Below are 21995 nucleotides of genomic sequence, written 5' to 3' on the forward strand. Positions count from 1 at the left end.
AGGGCTAAGCTTTTAAGAACAGTCAAACAACGCAGGCTATCTGACATTCTGCGGTGTTTGCTGAAGGAGAGGGTATTTGTGTGAGTCAAGATAAAGGTAGGGAAAAAACAGGTACACACACACACACACACACGAGGGAAAATTGTATTCTCCTCAAACAAACATTTGAAGTTCTCTTCCAAATTAGTTCCACATCAAAAATGTTTAATTGGGTTTTCTCTCGATTCGATCAGAACTCTGTGTTTCCAGCTTTGAGAAATTCCACGCAACTCAAACAATCAATCAGACATTCAAACATGGGGGAAAAAACATGTTGATGTGTCTGCATAAGGACTGGGTGCATATACCCTTGTCCTGTGTATTCCATTTGAGCAGAGAGGTCTATACATCCCATTTGTCAACATAATGTTGGAATCCCATTTTAGACCATTTAGACAAATGTCCTTTCAGCCAAGACTATAATAAACTGTTCCAAGTAGATGTTTGCGGTGCTAATTCCAAATATATATCCACAGGGAAAAGCACACGCAGGATACCAAAGTTATATGCTCAGTAATATCATTTATTTAGATATCCTGCTCTTCCCTGTGGATATATATTTGACATTCCATTTCCCCATCCCACCCAGCGTTAGGAGGACCCAGTGAGCGTTCGCACGTGCAGGAGTCAGTGTGCTGCCGAGGACACCACACGTGTCCCCACTACCACCCATGAAACATTTAACTCCTCTTCCAGTTGGCTACACTTACAACATGCTAGCCTGATGCTAGCACATCTGGTCTCCAGCTGCTTACTTACAGATGTCCACACAGGCTCCAGATTATTGACTGTACATTTTTGTACAGGCCCTACACGGGATGCTAGCTAGGGTTCAAGTCTGTTTCATTCCTTTGCCATGTGTGATGGCCAAATACCCAAATTATATCCGGCTATTCGTTTAGTATCTATATCACCACCCTTCAAAAGCTCCTAGTTTGGCAGCCATCTTTATATTCTTGTTTCTGACGTCACATATTCATCTGTAGCATTTAGCTAAACATGCCCTATGGCCTCACCCAGCTGTGCTAGGTTGAGCGATCTCTTACGGCTAATGCTAAAGTCTGCCAGGGGCCTTGCCATCACTTCAGCTCAGTAGGCTGCCGTCAGTCACTCTGTCAACTGTGTGCACTGGGGACGGGGGCTAATCGAGCTAGCGACCGGTGCGGGTTAGACGAATTAGCCGTATCAAATTCCCATCTGTTTGCCCAGGTGGTCAGTGTGTGTGACAGGAGGGAGCCAGGATACTGACCCACACACAGCTGGCTGGCCAAAGTGGACGGGGTTGGAGTGGAGGGACTCTCTCACTCTGATTTAACCCTGATCTTACCAGGTAAGTTGACTGTGAACACATTCTCATTTACAGCAACGACCTGGAGAATAGCTACAGGGGAGAGGAGGGGGGGATGAATGAGCCAATTGGAAGCTGGGGATGATTATGTGGCCATGAAGGTATGAGGGACAGATTGGGAATTTAGCCAGGACACCGGAGTTAACACCATGGGATCTTTAGCGATCACAGAGAGACAGGACACCTGTTTAACATCCCATCCGAAAGACAGCACCTTACATAAGGCAATGTCCCCAATCACTGCCCTGGGGCATTGGGATATTCTTGGGGGGACCAAAGGAAAGAATGCCTCTTACTAGCACTCCAACACCACTCCCAGCAGCATCTGGTCTCCCATCCAGGACCAACCCTGCTTAGCTTCAGAGGCAAGCCAGCAGTGGGATGCAGGGTCTCTCTCTGTCAGCCTGAAGACACATTATGGGATGCCTTTGGATCGCTAACTTCAAGAAACGGTTGTTCAATGCACTAATGATTACAGACGGTGGCAGAAAGTACCTTCTCCTTCCTGTACCAATCAATCCATGAACATAGTCAATATCGTCTTTGATTAGGGCCATTTCAACCATCTGGAGAGTTCAAAAACCTTTTCCAATGCAGTATCACACATCGTTCTAAATGAAAAAGCCAATATGTAGCAGTAGTAGCAGCAGCAGCATCCAATCAGGCCCGGTAGCTAGCTAGCAGCATAGACTTTAAAGAAGCTTAACAGTGGGGGGAGGGGGGGCTGGTGCTGAGGAAAGCAGAGGAACACAGCGAAAGCCTCAGCGTTCACAGGCTCCTAAGGCCGCCTCAGGACACACTTGGCACAGCAAACAAGACTCCCAAATAACCACCGCCGGGACGGGAGGCCGGGGTTCAGATTGATGCTGGGACGGATTTGTGCATTTAACATTTTTCCTATCCTCCCTCCACTCCTCTTGTGCGGTGCAGACAGGGATACATTTTTTGGGGTGGCTCAGGGAATTCTCTCAGAGTGTATCCGAGGATTTCCTTTCATTCAAATAGCAGGCAACTTAGAGTTCCCACCGTGGAGGACCTGGAAACACACTGGTGGTGTCTGTAGACTGTCTACAATATACAGGACTACAGTGGCTCACACACTACTTCATCCCTCAGGCACCTCTGTAACAATACAACAAGACTATTTAGTCTACAAGGGGGACTTTGCTCACCATGATTGAAGAGCAAGTGACAGACGGGTCTTTACTGTCGCTGACCAAGGAAGGCCAACAAACATTCACTAACGGGATTAACCAAGCTTCTAATTCGTCGGCCGGCAAACAATAGGAGTGGGAGAGATGATGAATGAATGAATGGAGTTATTAGAGCATCTGAAGTATGCTGGGGTCATTCCAGCTTAATAAGTATGAATAAAAGGAAAACACCCGTTTTGTTTTTGAAACTGTGGAAGAGGATTTATTCACTCAAACCGCACCCCCTCCCCCCGACGACTACAGGCATAAATCCCCACAGACTACTGGCACACAACGCAGTGCGTCCTTCCTCCTCAAACCCCCCACAGACTACTAGCACACAACGCAGTGCGTCCTTCCTCCTCAAACCCCCACAAGCTACTGGCACACAACGCAGTGCGTACATCCTCCTCAAACCCCCACAGGCTACCGGTACACAACGCAGTGCGTCCATCCTCCTCAAACCCCCACAGGCTACCGGTACACAACGCAGTGTGTCCATCCTCCTCAAAGCCCCACAGGCTACTGGTACACAACGCAGTGCGTCCATCATCCTCAAACCCCCACAGACTACTGGTACACAACGCAGTGCGTCCATCCTCCTCAAACCCCCCACAGGATACTGGTACACAACGCAGTGAGTCCATCCTCCTCAAACCCCCACAGGCTATTGGTACACAACGCAGTGCGTCCATCCTCCTCAAACCCCCACAGGCTATTGGTACACAACGTAGAGCGTCCATCATCCTCAAACCCCCACAGGCTATTGGTACACAACGCAGTGCGTCCATCCTCCTCAAACCCCCACAGACTACTGGTACACAACGCAGTGCGTCCATCCTCCTCAAACCCCCACAGACTACTGGTACAGAACGTAGTGCGTCCATCCTCCTCAAACCCCCACAGACTACTGGTACACAACGCAGTGCGTCCATCCTCCTCAAACCCCCACAGGCTATTGGTACACAACGCAGTGCGTCCATCCTCCTCAAACCCCCACAGGCTATTGGTACACAACGTAGTGCGTCCATCATCCTCAAACCCCCACAGGCTATTGGTACACAACGCAGTGCGTCCATCCTCTTCAAACCCCCACAGACTACTGGTACACAACGCAGTGCGTCCATCCTCCTCAAAACCCCACAGACTACTGGTACACAACGTAGTGCGTCCATCCTCCTCAAACCCCCACAGACTACTGGTACACAACGTAGTGCGTCCATCCTCCTCAAACCCCCACAGACTACTGGTACACAACGCAGTGCGTCCATCCTCCTCAAACCCCCCACAGGCGACTGGTACACAACGTAGTGCGTCCATCCTCCTCAAACCCCCGCACAGGCGACTGGTACACAACGTAGTGCGTCCATCCTCCTCAAACCCCCCCACAGGCGACTGGTACACAACGTAGTGCGTCCATCCTCCTCAAACCCCCACATGCTACTGGTACACAACATAGTGCGTCCAGCCTCCTCAAATCCCCGACAGGCTACTGGTACACAACGCAGTGCGTCCATCCTCCTCAAACCCCCCACAGGCGACTGGTAGACAACGCAGTGCGTCCATCCTCTTCAAACCCCCCACAGGCGACTGGTACACAACGCAGTGCGTCCATCCTCCTCAAACCCCCCACCGGTGACTGGTACACAACGCAGTGCGTCCATCCTCCTCAAACCCCCCACAGGCGACTGGTACACAACTCAGTGCGTCCATCCTCCTCAAACCCCCCACAGGCGACTGGTACACAACGCAGTGCGTCCATCCGCCTCAAACCCCCCACAGGCGACTGGTACACAACGCAGTGCGTCCATCCTCCTCAAACCCCCACAGACTACTGGTACACAATGCAGTGCGTCCATCCTCCTCAAACCCCCACAGACTACTGGTACACAACGCAGTGCGTCCATCCTCCTCAAACCCCCCACAGGCGACTGGTACACAACTCAGTGCGTCCATCCTCCTCAAACCCCCCACAGGCGACTGGTACACAACGCAGTGCGTCCATCCGCCTCAAACCCCCCACAGGCGACTGGTACACAACGCAGTGCGTCCATCCTCCTCAAAGCCCCACAGACTACTGGTACACAACGCAGTGCGTCCATCCTCCTCAAACCCCCACAGACTACTGGTACACAACGTAGTATGTCCATCCTCCTAAAACCATCCACAAGCGACTGGTACACAACGCAGTGCGTCCATCCTCCTCAAACCCCCACAGGCGACTGGTACACAACGCAGTGCGTCCATCCTCCTCAAACCCCCACAGACTACTGGTACACAACGTAGTGCGTCCATCCTCCTCAAACCCCCCACAGTCTACTGGTACACAACGCAGTGCGTCCATCCTCCTCAAACCCCCCACAGGCGACAGGTACACAACTCAGTGCGTCCATCCTCCTCAAACCCCCCACAGGCGACTGGTACACAACGCAGTGCGTCCATCCTCCTCAAACCCCCCACAGGCGACTGGTACACAACGCAGTGTGTCCATCCTCCTCAAACCCCCACAGGCTACTGGTACACAACGCAGTGCGTCCATCCTCCTCAAACCCCCCACAGGATACTGGTACACAACGCAGTGCGTCCATCCTCCTCAAACCCCCACAGGCTATTGGTACACAACGCAGTGCGTCCAGCCTCCTCAAACTCCCACAGGCTATTGGTACACAACGCAGTGCGTCCAGCCTCCTCAAACCCCCACAGGCTATTGGTACACAACGTAGTGCGTCCATCATCCTCAAACCCCCACAGGCTATTGGTACACAACGTAGTGCGTCCATCCTCCTCAAACCCCCACAGGATACTCGTACACAACGTAGTGCGTCCATCCTCCTCAAACCCCCACAGGCTATTGGTACACAACGCAGTGCGTCCATCCTCCTCAAACCCCCACAGGCTATTGGTATACAACGTAGCGCGTCCATCATCCTCAAACCCCCACAGGCTATTGGTACACAACGCAGTGCGTCCATCCTCCTCAAACCCCCACAGACTACTGGTACACAACGCAGTGCGTCCATCCTCCTCAAACCCCCCACAGGATACTGGTACACAACGCAGTGCGTCCATCCTCCTCAAACCCCCGCACAGGCGACTGGTACACAACGTAGTGCGTCCATCCTCCTCAAACCCCCACAGACTACTGGTACACAATGCAGTGCGTCCATCCTCCTCAAACCCCCCACAGGCGACTGGTACACAACGTAGTGCGTCCATCCTCCTCAAACCCCCGCACAGGCGACTGGTACACAACGTAGTGCGTCCATCCTCCTCAAACCCCCGCACTGGCGACTGGTACACAACGTAGTGCGTCCATCCTCCTCAAACCCCCACATGCTACTGGTACACAACGTAGTGCGTCCATCCTCCTCAAACCCCCACAGACTACTGGTACACAACGCAGTGCGTCCATCCTCCTCAAACCCCCCACAGGCGACTGGTACACAACGTAGTGCGTCCATCCTCCTCAAACCCCCGCACAGGCGACTGGTACACAACGTAGTGCGTCCATCCTCCTCAAACCCCCCCACAGGCGACTGGTACACAACGTAGTGCGTCCATCCTCCTCAAACCCCCACAGACTACTGGTACACAACGTAGTGCGTCCATCATCCTCAAACCCCCACAGGCTATTGGTACACAATGCAGTGCGTCCATCCTCCTCAAACCCCCACAGACTACTGGTACACAACGCAGTGCGTCCATCCTCCTCAAACCCCCCACAGGCGACTGGTACACAGCGTAGTGCGTCCATCCTCCTCAAACCCCCCACAGGTGACTGGTACACAACGTAGTGCGTCCATCCTCCTCAAACCCCCGCACAGGTGACTGGTACACAACGTAGTGCGTCCATCCTCCTCAAACCCCCACATGCTACTGGTACACAACGTAGTGCGTCCATCCTCCTCAAACCCCCCACAGGCGACTGGTACACAACGCAGTGCATCCATCCTCCTCAAACCCCCCACAGGTGACTGGTACACAACGCAGTGCGTCCATTCTCCTCAAACCCCCCACAGGCGACTGGTACACAGCGTAGTGCGTCCATCATCCTCAAACCCCCACAGGCTATTGGTACACAACGCAGTGCGTCCGTCCTCCTCAAACCCCCACAGACTACTGGTACACAACGCAGTGCGTCCATCCTCCTCAAACCCCCCACAGGCGACTGGTACACAGCGTAGTGCGTCCATCCTCCTCAAACCCCCCACAGGTGACTGGTACACAACGTAGTGCGTCCATCCTCCTCAAACCCCCGCACAGGTGACTGGTACACAACGTAGTGCGTCCATCCTCCTCAAACCCCCACAGACTACTGGTACACAACGTAGTGCGTCCATCCTCCTCAAATCCCCGCACAGGCTACTGGTACACAACGCAGTGCGTCCATCCTCCTCAAACCCCCCACAGGCGACTGGTACACAACGCAGTGCGTCCATCCTCCTCAAACCCCCCACAGGCGACTGGTACACAACGCAGTGCGTCGATCCTCCTCAAACCCCCCACCGGTGACTGGTACACAACGCAGTGCGTCCATCCTCCTCAAACCCCCCACAGGCGACTGGTACACAACGTAGTGCATCCATCCTCCTCAAACCCCCGCACAGGCGACTGGTACACAACGTAGTGCGTCCATCCTCCTCAAACCCACACATGCTACTGGTACACAACGTAGTGCGTCCATCCTCCTCAAATCCCCGACAGGCTACTGGTACACAACGCAGTGCGTCCATCCTCCTCAAACCCCCCACAGGCGACTGGTACACAACGCAGTGCGTCCATCCTTCTCAAACCCCCCACAGGCGACTGGTACACAACGCAGTGCGTCCATCCTCCTCAAACCCCCCACAGGTGACTGGTACACAACGTAGTGCGTCCATCCTCCTCAAACCCCCGCACAGGTGACTGGTACACAACGTAGTGCGTCCATCCTCCTCAAACCCCCACAGACTACTGGTACACAACGTAGTGCGTCCATCCTCCTCAAATCCCCGACAGGCTACTGGTACACAACGCAGTGCGTCCATCCTCCTCAAACCCCCCACAGGCGACTGGTACACAACGCAGTGCGTCCATCCTCCTCAAACCCCCCACAGGCGACTGGTACACAACGCAGTGCGTCGATCCTCCTCAAACCCCCCACCGGTGACTGGTACACAATGCAGTGCGTCCATCCTCCTCAAACCCCCACAGACTACTGGTACACAACGCAGTGCGTCCATCCTCCTCAAACCCCCCACAGGCGACTGGTACACAGCGTAGTGCGTCCATCCTCCTCAAACCCCCCACAGGTGACTGGTACACAACGTAGTGCGTCCATCCTCCTCAAACCCCCGCACAGGTGACTGGTACACAACGTAGTGCGTCCATCCTCCTCAAACCCCCACATGCTACTGGTACACAACGTAGTGCGTCCATCCTCCTCAAACCCCCCACAGGCGACTGGTACACAACGCAGTGCGTCCATCCTCCTCAAACCCCCCACAGGTGACTGGTACACAACGCAGTGCGTCCATTCTCCTCAAACCCCCCACAGGCGACTGGTACACAGCGTAGTGCGTCCATCATCCTCAAACCCCCACAGGCTATTGGTACACAACGCAGTGCGTCCGTCCTCCTCAAACCCCCACAGACTACTGGTACACAACGCAGTGCGTCCATCCTCCTCAAACCCCCGCACAGGTGACTGGTACACAACGTAGTGCGTCCATCCTCCTCAAACCCCCACAGACTACTGGTACACAACGTAGTGCGTCCATCCTCCTCAAATCCCCGCACAGGCTACTGGTACACAACGCAGTGCGTCCATCCTCCTCAAACCCCCCACAGGCGACTGGTACACAACGCAGTGCGTCCATCCTCCTCAAACCCCCCACAGGCGACTGGTACACAACGCAGTGCGTCGATCCTCCTCAAACCCCCCACCGGTGACTGGTACACAACGCAGTGCGTCCATCCTCCTCAAACCCCCCACAGGCGACTGGTACACAACGTAGTGCATCCATCCTCCTCAAACCCCCGCACAGGCGACTGGTACACAACGTAGTGCGTCCATCCTCCTCAAACCCACACATGCTACTGGTACACAACGTAGTGCGTCCATCCTCCTCAAATCCCCGACAGGCTACTGGTACACAACGCAGTGCGTCCATCCTCCTCAAACCCCCCACAGGCGACTGGTACACAACGCAGTGCGTCCATCCTTCTCAAACCCCCCACAGGCGACTGGTACACAACGCAGTGCGTCCATCCTCCTCAAACCCCCCACAGGTGACTGGTACACAACGTAGTGCGTCCATCCTCCTCAAACCCCCGCACAGGTGACTGGTACACAACGTAGTGCGTCCATCCTCCTCAAACCCCCACAGACTACTGGTACACAACGTAGTGCGTCCATCCTCCTCAAATCCCCGACAGGCTACTGGTACACAACGCAGTGCGTCCATCCTCCTCAAACCCCCCACAGGCGACTGGTACACAACGCAGTGCGTCCATCCTCCTCAAACCCCCCACAGGCGACTGGTACACAACGCAGTGCGTCGATCCTCCTCAAACCCCCCACCGGTGACTGGTACACAATGCAGTGCGTCCATCCTCCTCAAACCCCCACAGACTACTGGTACACAACGCAGTGCGTCCATCCTCCTCAAACCCCCCACAGGCGACTGGTACACAGCGTAGTGCGTCCATCCTCCTCAAACCCCCCACAGGTGACTGGTACACAACGTAGTGCGTCCATCCTCCTCAAACCCCCGCACAGGTGACTGGTACACAACGTAGTGCGTCCATCCTCCTCAAACCCCCACATGCTACTGGTACACAACGTAGTGCGTCCATCCTCCTCAAACCCCCCACAGGCGACTGGTACACAACGCAGTGCGTCCATCCTCCTCAAACCCCCCACAGGTGACTGGTACACAACGCAGTGCGTCCATTCTCCTCAAACCCCCCACAGGCGACTGGTACACAGCGTAGTGCGTCCATCATCCTCAAACCCCCACAGGCTATTGGTACACAACGCAGTGCGTCCGTCCTCCTCAAACCCCCACAGACTACTGGTACACAACGCAGTGCGTCCATCCTCCTCAAACCCCCGCACAGGTGACTGGTACACAACGTAGTGCGTCCATCCTCCTCAAACCCCCACAGACTACTGGTACACAACGTAGTGCGTCCATCCTCCTCAAATCCCCGCACAGGCTACTGGTACACAACGCAGTGCGTCCATCCTCCTCAAACCCCCCACAGGCGACTGGTACACAACGCAGTGCGTCCATCCTCCTCAAACCCCCCACAGGCGACTGGTACACAACGCAGTGCGTCGATCCTCCTCAAACCCCCCACCGGTGACTGGTACACAACGCAGTGCGTCCATCCTCCTCAAACCCCCCACAGGCGACTGGTACACAACGTAGTGCATCCATCCTCCTCAAACCCCCGCACAGGCGACTGGTACACAACGTAGTGCGTCCATCCTCCTCAAACCCACACATGCTACTGGTACACAACGTAGTGCGTCCATCCTCCTCAAATCCCCGACAGGCTACTGGTACACAACGCAGTGCGTCCATCCTCCTCAAACCCCCCACAGGCGACTGGTACACAACGCAGTGCGTCCATCCTTCTCAAACCCCCACAGGCGACTGGTACACAACGCAGTGCGTCCATCCTCCTCAAACCCCCCACAGGTGACTGGTACACAACGTAGTGCGTCCATCCTCCTCAAACCCCCGCACAGGTGACTGGTACACAACGTAGTGCGTCCATCCTCCTCAAACCCCCACAGACTACTGGTACACAACGTAGTGCGTCCATCCTCCTCAAATCCCCGACAGGCTACTGGTACACAACGCAGTGCGTCCATCCTCCTCAAACCCCCCACAGGCGACTGGTACACAACGCAGTGCGTCCATCCTCCTCAAACCCCCCACAGGCGACTGGTACACAACGCAGTGCGTCGATCCTCCTCAAACCCCCCACCGGTGACTGGTACACAATGCAGTGCGTCCATCCTCCTCAAACCCCCACAGACTACTGGTACACAACGCAGTGCGTCCATCCTCCTCAAACCCCCCACAGGCGACTGGTACACAGCGTAGTGCGTCCATCCTCCTCAAACCCCCCACAGGTGACTGGTACACAACGTAGTGCGTCCATCCTCCTCAAACCCCCGCACAGGTGACTGGTACACAACGTAGTGCGTCCATCCTCCTCAAACCCCCACATGCTACTGGTACACAACGTAGTGCGTCCATCCTCCTCAAACCCCCCACAGGCGACTGGTACACAACGCAGTGCGTCCATCCTCCTCAAACCCCCCACAGGTGACTGGTACACAACGCAGTGCGTCCATTCTCCTCAAACCCCCCACAGGCGACTGGTACACAGCGTAGTGCGTCCATCATCCTCAAACCCCCACAGGCTATTGGTACACAACGCAGTGCGTCCGTCCTCCTCAAACCCCCACAGACTACTGGTACACAACGCAGTGCGTCCATCCTCCTCAAACCCCCCACAGGCGACTGGTACACAGCGTAGTGCGTCCATCCTCCTCAAACCCCCCACAGGTGACTGGTACACAACGTAGTGCGTCCATCCTCCTCAAACCCCCGCACAGGTGACTGGTACACAACGTAGTGCGTCCATCCTCCTCAAACCCCCACAGACTACTGGTACACAACGTAGTGCGTCCATCCTCCTCAAATCCCCGCACAGGCTACTGGTACACAACGCAGTGCGTCCATCCTCCTCAAACCCCCCACAGGCGACTGGTACACAACGCAGTGCGTCCATCCTCCTCAAACCCCCCACAGGCGACTGGTACACAACGCAGTGCGTCCATCCTTCTCAAACCCCCCACAGGCGACTGGTACACAACGCAGTGCGTCCATCCTCCTCAAACCCCCCACAGGTGACTGGTACACAACGTAGTGCGTCCATCCTCCTCAAACCCCCCCACAGGTGACTGGTACACAACGTAGTGCGTCCATCCTCCTCAAACCCCCCACAGGTGACTGGTACACAACGTAGTGCGTCCATCCTCCTCAAACCCCCCACAGGTGACTGGTACACAACGTAGTGCGTCCATCCTCCTCAAACCCCCACAGGCTACTGGTACACAACGCAGTGCGTCCATCCTCCTCAAACCCCCCACAGGCGACTGGTACACAACGCAGTGCGTCCATCCTCCTCAAACCCCCCACAGGTGACTGGTACACAACGCAGTGCGTCCATTCTCCTCAAACCCCCCACAGGCGACTGGTACACAGCGTAGTGCGTCCATCATCCTCAAACCCCCACAGGCTATTGGTACACAACGCAGTGCGTCCGTCCTCCTCAAACCCCCACAGACTACTGGTACACAACGCAGTGCGTCCATCCTCCTCAAACCCCCCACAGGCGACTGGTACACAGCGTAGTGCGTCCATCCTCCTCAAACCCCCCACAGGTGACTGGTACACAACGTAGTGCGTCCATCCTCCTCAAACCCCCGCACAGGTGACTGGTACACAACGTAGTGCGTCCATCCTCCTCAAACCCCCACAGACTACTGGTACACAACGTAGTGCGTCCATCCTCCTCAAATCCCCGCACAGGCTACTGGTACACAACGCAGTGCGTCCATCCTCCTCAAACCCCCCACAGGCGACTGGTACACAACGCAGTGCGTCCATCCTCCTCAAACCCCCCACAGGCGACTGGTACACAACGCAGTGCGTCGATCCTCCTCAAACCCCCCACCGGTGACTGGTACACAACGCAGTGCGTCCATCCTCCTCAAACCCCCCACAGGCGACTGGTACACAACGTAGTGCATCCATCCTCCTCAAACCCCCGCACAGGCGGACTGGTACACAACGTAGTGCGTCCATCCTCCTCAAACCCACACATGCTACTGGTACACAACGTAGTGCGTCCATCCTCCTCAAATCCCCGACAGGCTACTGGTACACAACGCAGTGCGTCCATCCTCCTCAAACCCCCCACAGGCGACTGGTACACAACGCAGTGCGTCCATCCTTCTCAAACCCCCCACAGGCGACTGGTACACAACGCAGTGCGTCCATCCTCCTCAAACCCCCCACAGGCTACTGGTACACAACGCAGTGCGTCCATCCTCCTCAAACCCCCCACAGGCGACTGGTACACAACGCAGTGCGTCCATCCTTCTCAAACCCCCCACAGGCGACTGGTACACAACGCAGTGCGTCCATCCTCCTCAAACCCCCCACAGGTGACTGGTACACAACGTAGTGCGTCCATCCTCCTCAAACCCCCGCACAGGTGACTGGTACACAACGTAGTGCGTCCATCCTCCTCAAACCCCCACAGACTACTGGTACACAACGTAGTGCGTCCATCCTCCTCAAATCCCCGACAGGCTACTGGTACACAACGCAGTGCGTCCATCCTCCTCAAACCCCCCCACAGGCGACTGGTACACAACGCAGTGCGTCCATCCTCCTCAAACCCCCCACAGGCGACTGGTACACAACGCAGTGCGTCGATCCTCCTCAAACCCCCCACCGGTGACTGGTACACAATGCAGTGCGTCCATCCTCCTCAAACCCCCACAGACTACTGGTACACAACGCAGTGCGTCCATCCTCCTCAAACCCCCCACAGGCGACTGGTACACAGCGTAGTGCGTCCATCCTCCTCAAACCCCCCACAGGTGACTGGTACACAACGTAGTGCGTCCATCCTCCTCAAACCCCCGCACAGGTGACTGGTACACAACGTAGTGCGTCCATCCTCCTCAAACCCCCACATGCTACTGGTACACAACGTAGTGCGTCCATCCTCCTCAAACCCCCCCACAGGCGACTGGTACACAACGCAGTGCGTCCATCCTCCTCAAACCCCCCACAGGTGACTGGTACACAACGCAGTGCGTCCATTCTCCTCAAACCCCCCACAGGCGACTGGTACACAGCGTAGTGCGTCCATCATCCTCAAACCCCCACAGGCTATTGGTACACAACGCAGTGCGTCCGTCCTCCTCAAACCCCCACAGACTACTGGTACACAACGCAGTGCGTCCATCCTCCTCAAACCCCCCACAGGCGACTGGTACACAGCGTAGTGCGTCCATCCTCCTCAAACCCCCCACAGGTGACTGGTACACAACGTAGTGCGTCCATCCTCCTCAAACCCCCGCACAGGTGACTGGTACACAACGTAGTGCGTCCATCCTCCTCAAACCCCCACAGACTACTGGTACACAACGTAGTGCGTCCATCCTCCTCAAATCCCCGCACAGGCTACTGGTACACAACGCAGTGCGTCCATCCTCCTCAAACCCCCCACAGGCGACTGGTACACAACGCAGTGCGTCCATCCTCCTCAAACCCCCCACAGGCGACTGGTACACAACGCAGTGCGTCGATCCTCCTCAAACCCCCCACCGGTGACTGGTACACAACGCAGTGCGTCCATCCTCCTCAAACCCCCCACAGGCGACTGGTACACAACGTAGTGCATCCATCCTCCTCAAACCCCCGCACAGGCGACTGGTACACAACGTAGTGCGTCCATCCTCCTCAAACCCACACATGCTACTGGTACACAACGTAGTGCGTCCATCCTCCTCTAATCCCCGACAGGCTACTGGTACACAACGCAGTGCGTCCATCCTCCTCAAACCCCCCACAGGCGACTGGTACACAACGCAGTGCGTCCATCCTTCTCAAACCCCCCACAGGCGACTGGTACACAACGCAGTGCGTCCATCCTCCTCAAACCCCCCACAGGTGACTGGTACACAACGTAGTGCGTCCATCCTCCTCAAACCCCCGCACAGGTGACTGGTACACAACGTAGTGCGTCCATCCTCCTCAAACCCCCACAGACTACTGGTACACAACGTAGTGCGTCCATCCTCCTCAAATCCCCGACAGGCTACTGGTACACAACGCAGTGCGTCCATCCTCCTCAAACCCCCCACAGGCGACTGGTACACAACGCAGTGCGTCCATCCTCCTCAAACCCCCCACAGGCGACTGGTACACAACGCAGTGCGTCGATCCTCCTCAAACCCCCCACCGGTGACTGGTACACAATGCAGTGCGTCCATCCTCCTCAAACCCCCCACAGGCGACTGGTACACAACGTAGTGCATCCATCCTCCTCAAACCCCCGCACAGGCGACTGGTACACAACGTAGTGCGTCCATCCTCCTCAAACCCACACATGCTACTGGTACACAACGTAGTGCGTCCATCCTCCTCAAATCCCCGACAGGCTACTGGTACACAACGCAGTGCGTCCATCCTCCTCAAACCCCCCACAGGCGACTGGTACACAACGCAGTGCGTCCATCCTTCTCAAACCCCCCACAGGCGACTGGTACACAACGCAGTGCGTCCATCCTCCTCAAACCCCCCACAGGCGACTGGTACACAACGTAGTGCGTCCATCCTCCTCAAACCCCCCCACAGGCGACTGGTACACAACGTAGTGCGTCCATCCTCCTCAAATCCCCCCACAGGCTACTGGTACACAACGCAGTGCGTCCATCCTCCTCAAACCCCCCACAGGCGACTGGTACACAACGCAGTGCGTCCATCCTCCTCAAACCCCCCACAGGATACTGGTACACAACGCAGTGAGTCCATCCTCCTCAAACCCCCACAGGCTATTGGTACACAACGCAGTGCGTCCATCCTCCTCAAACCCCCACAGGCTATTGGTACACAACGTAGTGCGTCCATCCTCCTCAAACCCCCGCACAGGCGACTGGTACACAACGTAGTGCGTCCATCCTCCTCAAACCCCCCCACAGGCGACTGGTACACAACGTAGTGCGTCCATCCTCCTCAAACCCCCACAGACTACTGGTACACAACGCAGTGCGTCCATCCTCCTCAAACCCCCCACAGGCGACTGGTACACAACGTAGTGCGTCCATCCTCCTCAAACCCCCGCACAGGCGACTGGTACACAACGTAGTGCGTCCATCCTCCTCAAACCCCCCCACAGGCGACTGGTACACAACGTAGTGCGTCCATCCTCCTCAAACCCCCACATGCTACTGGTACACAACGTAGTGCGTCCATCCTCCTCAAACCCCCCACAGGCGACTGGTACACAACGCAGTGCGTCCATCCTCCTCAAACCCCCCACAGGTGACTGGTACACAACGCAGTGCGTCCATCCTCCTCAAACCCCCCACAGGCGACTGGTACACAGCGTAGTGCATCCATCCTCCTCAAACCACCCACAGGTGACTTGTACACAACGTAGTGCGTCCATCCTCCTCAAACCCCCGCACAGGCGACTGGTACACAACGTAGTGCGTCCATCCTCCTCAAACCTCCGCACAGGCGACTGGTACACAACGTAGTGCGTCCATCCTCCTCAAACCCCCACATGCTACTGGTACACAACATAGTGCGTCCATCCTCCTCAAATCCCCGACAGGCTACTGGTACACAACGCAGTGCGTCCATCCTCCTCAAACCCCCCACAGGCGACTGGTACACAACGCAGTGCGTCCATCCTCCTCAAACCCCCCACAGGCGACTGGTACACAACGCAGTGCATCCATCCTCCTCAAACCCCCCACCGGTGACTGGTACACAACGCAGTGCGTCCATCCTCCTCAAACCCCCGACAGGCGACTGGTACACAACTCAGTGTGTCCATCCTCCTCAAACCCCCCACAGGCGACTGGTACACAACGCAGTGCGTCCATCCTCCTCAAACCCCCCACAGGCGACTGGTACACAAGGCAGTGCGTCCATCCTCCTCAAACCCCCCACTGGATACTGGTACACAACTCAGTGCGTCCATCCTCCTCAAACCCCCACAGGGTATTGGTACACAACGTAGTGCGTCCATCCTCCTCAAACCCCCACAGGCTACTGGTACACAACGCAGTGAGTCCATCCTCCTCAAACCCCCACAGGCTATTGGTACACAACGCAGTGCGTCCATCCTCCTCAAACCCCCACAGGCTATTGGTACACAACGCAGTGCGTCCATCCTCCTCAAACCCCCACAGGCGACTGGTACACAACGCAGTGCGTCCATCCTCCTCAAACCCCCACAGGCGACTGGTACACAACGCAGTGCGTCCATCCTCCTCAAACCCCCACAGGCGACTGGTACACAACGCAGTGCGTCCATCCTCCTCAAACCCCCACAGACTACTGGTACACAACGCAGTGCGTCCATCCTCCTCAAACCCCCACAGACTACTGGTACACAACGCAGTGCGTCCATCCTCCCTCCTCCTCTTCAATCTCACTTTCCCTCTCCCCCACTTTCTCACCCTCTCACTTGTAACATTGCAACTAGCCACCACATACACACCTCTTTCTCTCTCCATCTTTCTTACATCTCTCTATCCTCCCACTCCCCACCTTTCCTTTAATCACATTAGGTATCAATACTTAACCTGCTTGCTGCCTTCTCTGCCCGGCTCGTTTAGCGTTGTCTGTCACTGCGCCGACTTAATGCGGTGCTGGATTATAGGCTGCGAGGGCCCCCTCCTCTGCTGCACGGTGTCCAACGGCTAGCAGCTAACTTGATCATCACACAATGCAGCATCTGGCCATGCAGGGAGAGCTGTCATGAAGCATCTCAACCCACGCCGCTTTGCCCTCTACTTACTAGATGGTGTGTGTGTGTGTGTGTGTGGCCATCGTCGCTCATCAGAGGTTCGCAGGGAAAAAACACCTTGACAAATATCTCATTATGGAATGAGAGGTGTGGGAGAAAAAATCTATCACTCCATCAGGATTCTATGGCCGCTGGGACCCAAGGAAGCTGGGATAGAGGGTCGATAGAGGGATGGGGGAGGGATAGAGTGAGAGAAAGAGAGAGAAATTGAGAGAGAGTTGTTATGGCTCGCGCTGTGACCCATCAAGCATCGTGTTGTGGAAGTCTATTGAATTTGGTCGAGGACAGATATGGATAATTTGATAGTGCCAAATAATATCTGTCATTTTGTGCAACAGAGTGGATATATGTAGGTTGGGGTGTGTGTGTGAGTGTGTGTGTGTGTGTGAGTGTGTGTGTGTGTGTGTGTGTGTGTGTGTGTGTGTGTGTGTGTGTGTGTGTGTGTGTGTGTGTGTGTGTGTGTGTGTGTGTGTGTGTGTGTGTGTGTGTGTGTGATTCAGCCAAACAGTTAATTGTCTAAGTTTTGTTCTGCATCTTGTCAGTAGGAATCAGCAGGATAAGCTTCTAAACCCTATCAATATCAGATGAAGCCCCCCCCCCCCCCCCCCCCGCACACACACACACACACACACACACACAGAGTAGCACTCGATCAGCTTCCCCTTGTCAACAAAATGATTATCACGTAATTCTTCATTATCCCCCTTAACCCTTGTAGAAACTTTGTTGCTATGGAAACGAACGCAGCAGAAGACAGAAACACTGGAGAGTGTGTTTTCTGCTCTCCAGGATGAAGGGAAGTCGTAAAGAAGAAACAAAGGTGACTCGAGGTGGTCATCGGTCCCCAAGGCCTCAGTCCTCACCCAGTGTCATTTTTTACCCAGAATTAAATTCTGGATCTAATCGACACGCAAACATCAGTCAGATGAGTTCAACTTGATATGTGACATTGACTGTCTGTATGATAATGTAAAATATGTTGTTCGGTTTTATATAGGGCTGGATGCATGCTTATTAGTAACTGGAATAAGCAATTTCATACAAGTGTAGTGTCTGGCTGCTCCTCATTACACACCAAAGACCAGCAAATATTCTTTACATCTTCAACATAGGAATCACTACAAAACCTCTGGTATGATCTCTTATACTCCCGAGTGGTGCAGCGGTCTAAGGCACTGTACCTCAATGCAAGAGGTGTCACTATAGTACCAGGATGTGTCACATCCGGCCGTGATTCCTACCTTTACACTAAAGTGACCTGCCTAAATGACTACCGACCCGTAGCACTCACGTCTGAAAGGCTGGTCATGGCTCACATCAACACCATTATCTCAGAAACCCTAGACCCACTCCAATGTGCATACCGCCCTAACAGATCCACAGAAGATGCAATCTCTATTGCACCTCACACTGCCTGCTCCCACCTGGACAAAAGGAACACCTACTGTATGTGAGAATGCTATTCATTGACTACAGCTCAGTGTTCAACACCGTAGCACCCTCAATAAGCTAAGGACACTGGGACTAAACACCTCCCTCTGCAACTGGATCCTGGACTTCCTGACGGGCCGCCCCCAGGTGGTAAGGGTAGGTAACAACACATTTGCCACGCTGATCGTCAACACAGGGGCCCCTCAAGGGTGCGTGCTCACTCCCTGTTCACTCATGACTGCACAGCCAGGCACGACTCCAACACCATCATTTGCAGATGACACAACAGTGGTAGGCCTGATCAACAACGAGACAGCCTATAGGGAGGAGCTCAGAGACCTGGCCGTGTGGTGCCAGGACAACAACCTCCCCCTCAACATGATCAGGACAAAGGAGATGATTGTGGACTACAGGAAAAGCAGGACCGAGCACACCCCCATTCTCATTCGACAAAACCTATTCCTCCTCAGGAGACTGAAAAGATTTGGCATGAGTCCTCAGATCCTCAAAAGGTTCTACAGCTGCACCATCGAGAGCACTGGTTATGTCAGTCAGGAGCGCCAAGTCTAGGTCCAAGAGGCTTCTAAACAGCTTCTACCCCCAAACCATGAGACTCCTGAACATCGAATCAAATAGCTACATAGACTATTTGCATTGCCCCCCCCCCCTCTCTTTTACACCGCTGCTACATGTACCTACCTTGACTAACCGGTGCCCCCGCACATTGACTCTCTACTGGTACCCCCCTGTATATAGTCTCGCTATTGTTATTTTACTGATGCTGTTTAACTACTTCTTACTTTTCTTATTCTTATTTGTATTTTTTAAACTGCGCTGTTGGTTAGGGGCTTGTATGTAAGCATTTCACTGTAAGGTGAACCTGTTGTATTCGGCACCTGACTAATTAAACTTGATTCGATGTACATTTGCAGCAGCACTAAGACAAGTCAGGGACACAATGGTAGGGATTATCTGGGCAGTGCTTGGGCCATTGATAAGTCATTGCCTCAGACTCCACCTCTTTACCAAGCAATGATAAGTACAAAGGTATCCACTGCATCCCAGTCCACTGGAGACGGAGGAACATGTGTTTGTCTGTGTGACAAGGACGAAACGGGAAACATCGGCAATTACAGAAACGTAGGCAATGTGGTAAACAAAAACAAGAAAAGGCCAAACAAAACCCAAATAAAACGATTCAGCAAGGGTGTTCACAGAGAGGGATTTCAGACATGCTCGCTTCTTCCCAAGGGTACCTCTACCCTTTTAAGAGGTAGAGAGCATTATAGCATGGTATAGGGCATGAAGCACTGTGTGTGCATAGTGTAAATATGTGTGTGCGTATAGTGACTACGTGTGTGTCCATGCTTGCCTGTGTGCATCTAGTAAGTCTTACCAGTGATCTTATTCAGCTCAGCCAGGGTCTCCTGGTAGGCAGCTATCACCTGTCCATAACGGCCAATCACCTCCTTCCTCAGGTTGTCCCAGTGGGGAGACAGTTCCCCAAGGTCCCTCAGCTCCTGTATCCTGGAATGACAGGGGATCCACAGGGAATGTCAATGAGAGATACATGGATCGTTACGGAGTACAAGGAATTTCTCAACCGGACTCTGTCGGCTCAGTTCAATCAAACCCATATCCCACTGACACAGAAAGGGAGAGAGAAAGTAAGGAGAGCGACAGAGTAAGAACAGAGAGAGAGAGAGACAGTAAATAAATCAATACATTTTATTTGTAAAGCCCGGCCGAGCAAGCAGAGACATAAGCAGAAGCACAGATACTAAAATAACTCCGTAGAAGGAAGAAACCTAGAGAGGAACCTGGCTCAGAAGGAGCGCATATCCCTGTTCTGTCTTTACTGGGTAGAGATATACAGGAATGTCACTGAGAGGATACAGATCATTACAGAATACATGCATGCATTTTGTAAATCAAGACATTCATAAAGATTGCTTTGGTAGGTTCAACACAACCACGTACAGTATTATCCAGCAAGACTGAACCTATTCTATGACCCCCAGCATCATCTAATGCTGTTGTGCTGGCTCATGGCCAATAGCACGGTTAGATTGCCTCCACTGTGACTAATGCTGTTCATTGTCTTCTGGTTTGAGTCATATGACATATAACTGTCACAGTGGAGAGTGTATTAACAGACCGTTTAACACCTCTCTGATGCATGCAGGAACACACACACACACGCACGCACACACACACACACACGCACGCACGCACGCACACACACAGATGGGCGCCTACACACATGCGCACACACACACATACACACACACACCATTTACCCCATCCCTGAGCCTCACTGCTTAGTCGATAGACTGATCATTATGAAACAAATCCCACCCTCAGGCTAGAAGCCATTTTGTCCACTTATCCACTCGTTTACCAACATCACCCCTTCTTCTCTTCTCCCAGTCAGAGACATCCTACCACCCAGATCCCATTAACCAAGAATAAACCCCTCTATCTAGCCCTCTTCTCTAGTTTGTCGGAGTCGATCGCCACGGCAACCGGATTCATCTCATAGAGAGGCGTGCGTGTGAGGCGTGTAGCCGGAGGGCCAAAATACCCCTACACGTTGCCATTAGGGGCCCGAGGTAAACTGAGGTCATTGCCGAGGAAATAACCACCCGTCGCCGAAGGCGTCCAAGCTGATACCCAGGCCACCGCCTGCGTGTGAGTTTTCCTTAGCCGGCTGGGTCGTAGTTACCATCTGAATGGCTGTGATCAGACGTGATATGAGACACGGTGCCTGTACTATCCACTGTAAAGAAGGTCTTGATCTCAATGATACGTAGGGGGTTTCGGTGGGCTATTTGCTTTAATAGAGATGTGTTATTCTTGACAACGGATCCAATGTTTCTCAGACTACAGACAGTGTGGTGCTGCTAATCAGACTCACTAAAATGTCAATTAGCCACTATAAGAATATGTTAGCAGACTGATTGATCTATTCTAATTAATTTGCAAACATATCATCGATCGAAATGTTCGCATGATGTGTTTTTGTGAGAGATTAAGGGACATTTGCAAACATATCAAATCATCTATCACCACCCTCCACCCTCTCGCCTCACGAAACCCAATTGACAATGGCACAGAAGTAAACTTAGCCAGATAGATAGTGCCATGCTGCCCAGGTGCAGTTAACATTTCTCCATGACCCCCCTTTCCACCTTAAAGTGTACCCTCTCTCTACGGTAGTTAACATGAGTAGTGCTATCCGGGGTCCTTGGGACGTCCCTACCCCTAACCATTTTACATTTCAACTTCAATAGGGTAGGGACATCCCAAGGATCCCGGAGAGTAAGGACCTACTGTAAATAAGCTCTGTGGCAGACCTA

At 53.9% G+C, this 21995-nt stretch overlaps 1 protein-coding gene across 1 annotated transcript in view; it reads right to left on the reverse strand.

The window, feature by feature from the left end:
• The window catches only part of LOC109881902 (type II inositol 3,4-bisphosphate 4-phosphatase-like), a 340632-nt gene that overhangs the window by 51032 nt on the left and 267605 nt on the right, over nucleotides 1-21995 (reverse strand). The window contains exon 11 of the mRNA XM_031828224.1: nucleotides 20033-20163. Coding sequence (XP_031684084.1) covers nucleotides 20033-20163 — 131 coding nt within the window. The remainder of the gene's footprint in view (nucleotides 1-20032; nucleotides 20164-21995) is intronic.

The sequence above is a fragment of the Oncorhynchus kisutch genome, linkage group LG7, assembly GCF_002021735.2.
Source record: "Oncorhynchus kisutch isolate 150728-3 linkage group LG7, Okis_V2, whole genome shotgun sequence".
NCBI classification, from domain to species: domain Eukaryota; kingdom Metazoa; phylum Chordata; class Actinopteri; order Salmoniformes; family Salmonidae; genus Oncorhynchus; species Oncorhynchus kisutch.